This window comes from Haemaphysalis longicornis, unplaced genomic scaffold, assembly GCF_048455015.1.
Source record: "Haemaphysalis longicornis isolate Haplotype H1 unplaced genomic scaffold, Haemaphysalis longicornis Haplotype H1 scaffold_6, whole genome shotgun sequence".
NCBI classification, from domain to species: Eukaryota; Metazoa; Arthropoda; class Arachnida; order Ixodida; family Ixodidae; genus Haemaphysalis; species Haemaphysalis longicornis.
In genome coordinates this window covers 125,177,960-125,188,795 of record NW_027526407.1, presented here as the reverse complement: position 1 = coordinate 125,188,795, position 10,836 = coordinate 125,177,960, and the positions used below count along the sequence as shown (strand labels likewise).

The 10,836-nt window shown below is 44.1% G+C and overlaps 1 protein-coding gene across 1 annotated transcript in view; it reads right to left on the bottom strand.

Moving 5' to 3' along the window:
• Positions 1-3,261: 3,261 nt before the first annotated feature.
• The window catches only part of LOC144141928 (uncharacterized), a 90,337-nt gene continuing 82,762 nt past the window's right edge, over positions 3,262-10,836 (bottom strand). Inside the window, exons 8-11 of the mRNA XM_077673382.1 lie at positions 10,258-10,393; positions 8,336-8,512; positions 6,704-6,829; positions 3,262-3,496 (exon numbers count right to left, since the gene is read on the bottom strand). Coding sequence (XP_077529508.1) covers positions 3,275-3,496; positions 6,704-6,829; positions 8,336-8,512; positions 10,258-10,393 — 661 coding nt within the window. The 3' untranslated portion in view covers positions 3,262-3,274. The remainder of the gene's footprint in view (positions 3,497-6,703; positions 6,830-8,335; positions 8,513-10,257; positions 10,394-10,836) is intronic.

The following is a 10,836-nucleotide window of genomic DNA, read 5'->3' as shown; positions in this document are numbered from 1 at the left end:
TGACATACTCACTACAACTAAAGTTCGGCATTTTAATTCATCGAATTCAAAATAACGGTACTGTGGTTAATATTATTTCTGCCCCACAACTACTAAACACCAATAATACCAGATTCGCGAAAAAAAACAACATGCTACTACAAAAAGTGCGCACTAATTACGGGAAACAAACAGTCCTCTTTTCAGGAATAATGCTTTGAAATTCATTACCACAAACATTGGATTCATCATCTCTGAATGCTTATTTCATAAATCCTGAAAAAATCGCTTTTGGTATATATTTGCGCTTAATCAATCACCATTATTTACAATGAACCTTGTTTAATATGTCAAATTTTGTACTTTGAATATATTAAAAGTTTGCCTAATTATGTTATATTGATATTAGTTTTTGTTCTTTGGCAAAAATTGCTTCACTGATTTCTGTAACGCTCTACTTGCCTGTGTGCGTTTCTTTTGCGCACACCACATCAGGTCCCCTCGGCAGTGTAAACTCTGGAACCTCCTTCTGTAAATTTGTATTGTTCTTTTCTTGTATGAACATATTTTTGTATAAAACCTAAAACCTGAAACCTGAAACAGCACACTGCACTGACCCGGATGGCTCTCGTATCATCAACCGCCGTCCGTGTTGTGTTTCTTCGTCTGAACAAAAGATCATCGAGGACCATGTTTCGGAGATGCTTGAACGCAACACTATTCGCCCCTCTGTAAGCCCGTGGTCGTCACCCGTAGTTTTGGTTCGTAAAAAATACGTTTCAGTGCGTTTCTGCGTTGATTATTGTGCACTAAACAAAATTACTCGTAAAGTTGTATACCACATGCCCCGAATTGATGACACTTTCGACTGTTTACCGGGTGCGGAATCGGTCTCGAGCATTGACCTCCAATCCGGCTATTTGCAAATCCCGATGCATGAACCTGACAAAGCAAAAACCGCGTTGTCCTCCACGGACCGACTTTATAAATTCAATGTTTTGCCTTTTGGATTATGTAAAGCCCCAGCTACTTTTGAGCGTCTCGTGGATATAGTGCAGCGTGCACTGAAATGGGGGACATGTTTGTTGTATTTTAATAAAATTGTGATCTTCTCATCGACTTTTCCTCAGCACCTTGAGGACTTGAACGAATTGCTTACATGTTTAGAAAATGCTGAAATTCAGCTCAAAACAAAGCAATGCCGTTTTGCGAAAGAAACCATCGAAGTCCTCAACCATATTTTCAGAAAAGAAGGCATCCAACCACACCCAGACAAAACAACAGCTGCGCTCAAGTTTCCTCGACCGCTACAACAAAAAGCCCCCTGTAGTTTCTTCGGCCTTTCCTCTTACTTTCACCCATTTATTCTCGGTCCTGCCACCCTTGCTTCACCTATCAACAGGCGTCTGAAACCGAAGTTTCCTTCGCCTTGTTCGACGACTGCAAAAAAGCTTTTCAAGGTCTTAAATGTGCGCTTACTTGTCGCCCAGTGTCGTGCCACTTCGATGAGACGAAACACGCACATATCCATACCGACGCCAGCGGGACCGGCATTGGCGCCACTCTCCTCCAACCTGATCATCAATAAAGAGAGCGGCCTGTTGCTTATGCCATTCGCTCTCTCACGCCCTCCGAAAAAACTACAGGATCACAGAACAGAAATGCCTTGCAGTCGTTTTCTCTGTCCAGAAATTTGGCGACATTTAACGGCCGTTTGGGTTGTCGATTTGGGTTGTCGATGGCGTGTGCGTCATCATAATTACCATCGTTTTGGAGAAAAGTGGGTTCCCGCTGCACCGTGGGCACCGCAGCAAAAACGTTTAGTGGCCTTTTAAGACGATGTGACCGCTGGCCACCTTGGACATCAGCAAACGTATGACCGCATCCGAGCCCGTTTCTTTTGGCCTGGCATGTCTACAAACGTATCCAAGTACGTCGCGTCCTTTACCACCTGCCAGCGTCGAAAGTGCAACTACATCACCTACGACTGGACAGCAACAACCTATCTGGTGCCCCGCTGAGCGTTTTGAGGTTGTTGGAATTGATTTGTACGGGCCGCTACCTCAAACTTCTATCGTTTACTGCAGGATTATGACAGCTGTGGACCCTCTGACACGCTATTATGAAACGGCTTCCCTGCGTACTGGATGTGCCGAAGATGTCGCCCGCTTCCTTTTACATCGCAACGTCTGGCGGCATGGCACCTCTCGCGTTCAGCTACGTGACCGGGAGAGAACGTTTTTCTCGAACATCGTTGCAGAGATCTTACATACCTTACGAAGGTTTCACAAATTGACCACCGGATATCACCCTCAGACTAATGGACTCACTGAAATATTTTATTGCACGTTTGCTGACATGCTTTCAATGTACATTGCACCTTATTACAGAAATCGGGACCACGTACTCCCGTTCGTTACATTTGCTTACAATACGGCTACCCAACAATGCCACCGGTATTTCCCATTCTTCCTCGTATACGGCCGCACCGTCCCCACCACTAGACACATGTTTCTTTACTGCCCCCGTGCCAGGTTCTGCTCCAAGAACTGAACAGTTCATCTCTCGCGTGAAGTATTGCCGCCAGCTCGCCCGTGACCGCACTACTGGGTGTCAGCAGTACAGGAAAGATTGCTACATCGCCTCTCACCGGACTGTTAATTTCCGACCTGGCGATGAAGGTTTGTTATGGACTCCTTTCCGGGTTCCGGGACTTTGCGAAAAGTTCCTTCACCGTTTTCTTGAACCGTACACTGTTCTAGAGAAAACTTCACTGGTCAACTTCCGCATAACCCCCGCCACTCCACAGTCCGACCGCCGATGCCAAGGCACCCCGATTGTGCTTGTGTTTCGGCGGAACCCGTTCCATTGTCGTTCTTCTTTGTGATTGCCTCGACGGGCGGGAAGCTCCGTAGCGTATAAAATAATTTATTTCACTTCCGCATTATCGCCATCCTCAAGCACATCGAGGAACGCTTCGTCTAATACGGGACTGATCATCATCATCGTTGGGTGCTGAACCGGTGTTTGGAGACGGCTTTGTCGTAACATCAACGCCTTACCTCACCGAGTACCCAAGGTCTTAACAGTATTGGTAAAGGTGTATGCGTGGACATAAGCACGTGTGCAGGTGTTTACGCACTATTCAAAATTTCCTGTGGGCGTTTCTACATCGTTTTTTTTTCTTGCTGTGGGCGTTGCATGCTTGATCAAAGAACGGCACGAGGAGGTGCTAAGCGATTTTCTTTATTGGCAGCAAAGGTCTTGCTAGTGGCATGTGTCAACGCATCCACAATCAACGAAGTTCGACACGCAAGCATTCTTCTTTTTTGAACGCGGCTGCCGAGGAAAGATCACTAAGGTAGGTGTTCAATTTTTTCAGAAAGGCCACGCGCCCGAAAGGACCCACGAGGCCAAACTCCGGGCACTGCTCATTGTGTGGCTGGTCGTCGTATTCAATGTCGTAGGCTGCCACGCCAAAGGTCACTCCTTGGCAGGTGCTCTTCGCTTCGCATACCTACACCGTGGATAGCAAGCAACACAGTTTTGACTCACAGTACGACTCCTGTCCCTCGTATAACGCATCACGGGGTCGAATCGTGTTACTGCGACATGTATTTATTTATTTATTTATTTATTTATTTATTTATTTGTGTGCATACTGCAGACATTACATAGTTAATAGCAGGGCAGACGCTCTACAAGAAGAACAAAAACAACAATACACAATAAACATGAGAACAACAAGTAAGCGAGTTAGCACTATGGGGTCGTATATGAGCGTTCCAAAGATTTATAGCCTGGTAAAAAACTGGCGTCATCTTTTCCGTGTGATCAAGGCGTGTAGACTTAAAAAAGGAACCGCGTAGTTACTGTGATCCTGGCCAGGATTTCTATCGACGAGAAGAGAAAAAAAAAATCTGAATGGAGTGTCCTCTGATGTACCTAAAGTGAAGGATTGTTACTATCCCGCAGAATATCTTAGGCGAACATTAAGGTTAAAATTTAGATTATATGAATCTGCTGGCTTTACTTTGGATTTTTCCAACTTTCTGATGTTAGAAGATGCCAACGGGTCTCAAATTTTTTACGCGTACTCCAGCTCTCGCCTCATCAATGAGTTATAACTCAATAGCCTAATTTAACATTCGAGGGAGCTGCTTTAAGTTTATGTCTTATAAAAACAGCTGATGAAAAGCAGATGAACATAGCTTGTCAATGTTATCATTCTGTGATAAAGTATTTGTTAATATAAAACCCAAATATTTTACTGAAGTGACTTCTTTTAAGGGTGATGTTGCCTGCATGTAGGTATAGCCTAAAGGCACTTTCTTGCGTGTAATGCGCATTAGAACAATTACATGTGTGTTTAAAAACATTCCCTAGAGGTCGCACGAATCCGTTATACTAGTTAGGTCTTTATAGAGGTTTTCTATATTTGTCGAAGAGACTGTTGTCATTGCAAACTCTCACGTGTTTAAGAGCCGCGCCCTTCCCGAGCGCAAAGAGTTACGGAAAATAATGAGGCTCTTTGCTGTCTGGCACGAATGTCCTGAAACGAATAGTTTATTGATTACAAACTTTTCTATACAGCCCCAAAACTTTGACCTGCTTGAACGATGATCCCGAAAGGAGGCGACGGGACCCCGGGAACCGACCAGGCGAATTTTCGCATGGTTGACTTCCTCAATTACACGTGCATAGCACACGGGCGTTCCTGACAACCATTCTCGTATCCGCACGTGTCGCGCAGAGAGTCCGGTAAAGGAAGCTGTGCGTCCTGTGATGCGTCTTTCCCTGCTCTACGCGTGGTCTTTCCCCAATGCGAGGCTGCTGAAGGAGCGGCAATCACACCTGTGTATAGAATTTTCTACAATCTCTCTGCCTTAGCCTTACAACTTCTAAAGGATACAGGGAGGCCCGGATTTTCTGTGTACAAGCGTGTTAACACTTGAGGCTAAGAAACCTCAATCCCCCATTTTTTTCTTTCGGGCATCAACTGTCTTTGCCAGCGGGGGCAGTTGTCCCCGCACCGACAAGGTCGCAGAAGGGTTTTGCAGGTGACTGTGCTCCCATCAAGCACTCACATCTGTCATTACATAACGTGAGGTCACTTCGAAATAGAGCCTTCGAGTTCAACTCCACCTTTTAATAATTTAGGGTTTCTTGGAGGACTGTTTTGGTTTTAAACAGGTAATTCCTACAATTGTAACAGTGGGATGGCTGAGGAACATCCAATTAAGCATCCAATGAATGCCCCGCTGGTCAGTTGGGAGGGCAATATTGACTTTTAAATTGTTTTGGTATTTTCCATGTGGCTTGGGTGATGTTGCCTGATGTTGCTGACAGCTCTGCTTTCTGTCCACCTTTGCGGCAATCTTGAGAATAACACTTCACCGGAAAAGATATACTAACTGAAAAGAATGATAGGTATGCATTGACACCCTTCGTAATCGTATTGTTTCGAATACCTGTCGGTCTAAACACATGTGGTAATAGCAGTTCTTACTACCTTAGCTGCATTCATCATGATAAGTAGGCCAAAATAACCTAACAGCGTATCGATGCATTTTGATTCACTGTATTGCACCGTTCTCAGTAAAATAAAATTGATAAAGTATGTGGTTAGGTTAGGGGAAATGAGGTTATTTAAGGCATGAGTTAGTATTCGATGCGGTTTTATTAGATTTCGCCGCTACTGGAATCACGGACCGCCAAACAGCCGGCCGTCGTTTTTCCCGAAGAGATGGCACGGAATATAAACTGGCTAGTCCCACCTTAGCATCCGCGGAATTGGTCAACGATGGCACGACCAAGAATTCTCCTGATAGACATGACGAAGATGCCGGGTTCGTTCCGGGGGTGTGTTTTGGTGCCACAACACCCCCCAAGTTTTCTGAGGAGTTGCATTTCTCCCCTTGATTTAGGGCATTTTTTCTCCACGCTATTACATCTGCATCTACATATTATATCTATATCTACACATTAGCATCTACAGAACTGCATTTATATAATAAAAAAGAAAACCTAAAATGGGATAACAAAACGAAAATAAGACATTATTTGAGTGCACGATATCATTACTTTAATTATTTTTTTGCATGAAGCGTATCACAACCGCTGAAAATATTTTTGTTACGCCTCTGCTGGACTGTTACCAGACCGGGGTGCTTACCCAAAAAGGCGATATGGCAATTGCTGCACTGAATATTGACGGGGAAGAAATAAAACCTTCGGGTGAAGGGGTATATCGGCAAGCATTTTTGCATGCCTATTGTTGTTTAGTTTTTTGTCGGAAGAAAAAGTTTTCGAATTTCATCCCTTCGATGTCGGCCGGCTTCCGGCTGATAAGGTAACATTCTGCCCACCAAGCTATGCCAGAGCTAATTCCTGTGTAGCCTTACAAAAAGAAGTAATGAGGTGTGAATGATGCAAGTGAAAAACTGAGCAGGAATTCGAATCTTGCGACACGATGGTTTCGGAACGCATTTAGCGCACCTCGCGACACTAATTTCACAGCCCTGTTCGTGTGGAAGGAACTTCCTTGACCGAAAACGACCTTCGGAGGTGTTGTCTAGAGCTGATCTTGCCCTTCTCACCAAAGCACACCTTTCTCGCCAACACAAGTCTAGTACTACAACGCCGGTCGTGGATACAACAAGGTAAAACCCTCACAACACGATCATTATTATCAAACTTTCATCATCGAGGGTACCGCACCGACCTTGTTCTTTATCGTCGCGTCGCTTTCGAATGTCAGTGCTCGTTGAGCAGAGGTGTTGAACGTGAACATAGAATGCTCACTTCTTTGAACTTTGTCGAAGAAACGGATGTTTGGAGTGCATAATAACTGTAAGAGATGTAAGAGGAAACTGTTAAAAAAGCATGCCCCCGTGTGCATCAGTGCTCTAAATATTTCAACGAATTGCTTGGACAGCGTTAGACTTGGTAGGGGAATGAAGGCTGTTCTCGTTCGTCAAAGAATTAACGAAGTAGACCCGCCGCGTTGGCTTAGTGGCTGAGGCATTGTGCTGTGAGCACGAGGATGCGGGTTCGATTCCCAGCTTCGGCGGCTGCTTTTTTGGTGAAGGCAAAAAGCAAAAAAACGCCCATGTGTACGATATTTCGGCGTGCGTTAAAGATTCCCGGGTGGTCAAAATATTCTGAAGCCTTCCACTACAGCGCGCCTCATCGCCTGCATCGCGTAGGCGCGGTAAACCCTACAATCAATGAATTAATTAAGTGGAAGATGAGGATAAATTGCGGGACCATGTGTTTACAGACGCGATTTTCAAATTCAAGGTCAAATTGTTTTCTGCCTGGCGTCTGAGCTCCAGCTATGGATATGTTCATGATGCCACATGGTGTGATCTTTTGCCTAGAAAGTCAGTGATGGTATAAAGATTGACACATCACCTACATAGATATCTTGGAGATGCGCCCCATATCACTCAGAATGGTCGAACACTGATGTTTGTAATGGCACGCATGCGGAAGTCTCGCAACCAATAAGAGTCCTCGCCACCTGACTAGTGTAAATGTTACAGGAAGTTAAACGCATCTTTCAGGCTTTCAGCTATGACCAGCAAAGTTGCAATGCTTTGCCAGTGTTAGCTCGAACATTATTTGCCTAGAGCATTTTCGTTCTCTGCAATTATGTGTGCCTTAAAAAAAGCATGGGCACACGGAGATGCATATCCATCTCTGTTAAAAATCATAAGCCTTTCACTTAGTGAAAAGGGAAGCCAAAAAAGCCTCCGGTTTGGCTTAATTTGGTACGCTGTTTTGCTATAACTAGTTATTTCATATGTTGAATTATGAGGCCATAAGCTAAGGACACGCGATTTGTGGGTAGAAATATGTTTTATAACAGCATGACTACGCCTATCATGGCTCAGGTTCTAGTGCGCTGCACAGGTGCCCTCGGAGGAGCGGAGGAATTACGCAATGTCTGCAGAAGTATTTGGCGTTGAAGAGGACTATAAATTGTAGTTGAAACCATACTTCCTCTATAGATGGACATCGTTCACTATGCAACACATAGTGTTGAAAAGCCAGCTTACACGCCCAACGCTTACACCAGTCTTCTTAATGTGAGCCACACCTCTGAACATAACGGTATCGCTCAGAAGAATTTTTTCAAAGGAACATAAAAGCCATCCCTAAAGTATAGAGGTCCTCGGACATTTTTACTATTTTAGGACTTTTGCTATGCACTGAAAATCATTTGTCTATGATTTGTTTCTTGCCGGGAACGATCTGATGGATATTATTTATAGACGACCTCGCTGTGAAAAAACTTGATGGTTTTCATGTCACTATTTTCATCCAGAGTTCCAGCACTCTTGCAGCTCACCTCGTACGGAGTCACGTAGTAATTTCCGTGAAAGTTCTCGCATGGGCTAAAGAGCTTGTAGTCTTCAGGTTTGTTGCCTTTAGGCTTGTACATGTGGCCGCTCAACGTAAACGAGACAGCCAGGGTAATGTTGACGATAGCCCTGGCCACCTCCGCAAGCACCTTGCAGCTCGAGCTCTTCATGCAAGGATTCCAAATAAAATCGATTCAGTGATCTGCGCAGTCTAGTGTGAACCCAATTTGTCACTACATAGCAAATGTGCGACACGCCGAAAAATAAGTAATCAAATCGAATGATATGTGGATTTCAAACATAAGTCAGAACTTACAAGAAGACATTGTATGCTGTGAAGAGACGTGTCACGCCTTCTCCTGAGCTTCCTTGAGTAGACGTAGCTGGTAAACTTGTGGTAAAAGCACACTACCTTTAGCTAATTGGGAGGAGCTTGGGCGGAGCAATTGCCGGCACATCCAGCTAGGCTAACGCCGCCTGATTCCGCAACAACCACCACCACCACAATCACAACAAAACACAGGCATTTAAATGCTTCCCTCGCGGTTTTTATACAACATGCTGCAATACTTTTGTTGAACTCTGATTGTTGAAACTGTTTTTGCCGAACATCTGCCATCATAAAAAGGGAGCTTAAGGCAGACAAAATTATGACCGTATCTTTTCACACTGGTTTTGTACTTGGAATTCATCAGTTTCGTCTAGATTACATACAGGGAATCTGAAGACAGCCAAACGGAACAAGTATAGTCTGTAGAATAGTCCAGCACCTGTTTTTCTTCGATATTACTTCCTTAGCACAAGGGCGAAAATCTTATTGCATTTTCCGAAATATAAAAATACATAAGGTGTATCACTTGAGTACAATTTAACTCTTCTTGGAGCAACTTGTTGGATTCTTACTTTTTTCTAAGTGCCACCACTATCAATATATAAAAACAGCAGTGTTTGCGTCTAGGCCAAATTCGACTGTAAATAAAAAAATGTTAGCTTAACCCTAAACGGAACACGACAGCCAACCTACGAACCCCTTAAGATGGTGGCTTGGCTCTGCACTTGCACACCGAATAGCTACGACTTTTGGTCGGGTGTACAAAGTAGAATGCAAGACTGCTGAACTGGCCACAATATCACCAAGTACCGCTAAACGATTTCAACGTGACCCTGAACGTTGAAAAACAACCTGTTTGTGCAAATTCTGCCAGTTAACATAACATCAACATAATAATAAACACCATTCGGCCAAATAGTTCCTTCTTTCTTCTAGCAAAACATGCTTTGTAATGGTTTGTAAATATAAAACAAATTACTTTATTCATTCCAATTTAAAGAGCTATAATTTACAAATCTTTTTTGGTCTTTTTAAGTACATCAGTAATATTTATTAATAAGCGACGGCGGTGGCTCAGTGGTTAAGGCTCTGTGATGCTGAGCCCAAGGCTGCGTGTTTGATTCCCGGGCGCAGTTGCCGCTTCTCAAATGGAGGCAAAAAGCGGAAACACGCGTGTGTTCGAGACGTCTGCGTACGCTAAAGATTTCCAGGTGGTCAAATTAATCCGGAGCCCACCAGCACGGCGCGCCTCATCACCTGTGAAACGTCGCTACGCTAGCCCCACAAACAATCATTATTATTTATTCACTCTATGTAGTAGCGAGTGATTCGATAGTGGTGTTTAGGCATCCCATAGTCAACCGATTACGTGAAATTTGAGCCACTGAATTGAAGAGTGCAGAACTCCGGGAGAAATAAAGCTCCAACCCTCGCATGCTTTATTCTCTTTTAACCTTGAATATTGCAGTCATTTCCACTAGAATTATCTTTTCTCTTTAATTCGTCTGCTACGAATTAAACAAAAGATCAGAACCCAGTTCAAATCAGAAAAACCAACATCGGCGATTCATTTCTCACCAGACTTTGTCCATAACTAACTTGTCCATTCGGGACCGAGAGCCACGTTGGCGGAACGATGCGGCAGTCCTCAAGTGCCCTGTCCTCGTGCGATACGTGGGTGATGAAGATGAACATGGAGGGCACGAAGACCCGCCTGCGAGGGAGAGGAGACCGTGAGAATAATAGATATCTGGGACAGATAACCGATGAATAAGACAAGCAGGGAGTAAGATTTCTCCAACTACCGGTCCAATTCGCTCTTCTTACTGAAAAGCAGCAGAGAAAAAATTACAATTTCACACACGTTTCTCCTACCACCAGGTAAAGATTTTATTCTGGACACATGCCGTAAGTATGCCTCCGGTAGGGCATGTCATTACGATTATTATCCCGCGTTTCCGTTTTCGCGACTAACATTTGTTTAGCCTTTTCTTCCAAACGTGATCACCTCAGCACGCGTACTCCCAAATTCTAGACCCACTTAACATTGATATGTGGAGAGATGCTTCGGCATTTCCTGCGTATGGGTAAAGTATGCACTGTAAGATTTAATACACGCAATTGCATTTGTGCTCGAAGGATGAAAAGGCGGGATAC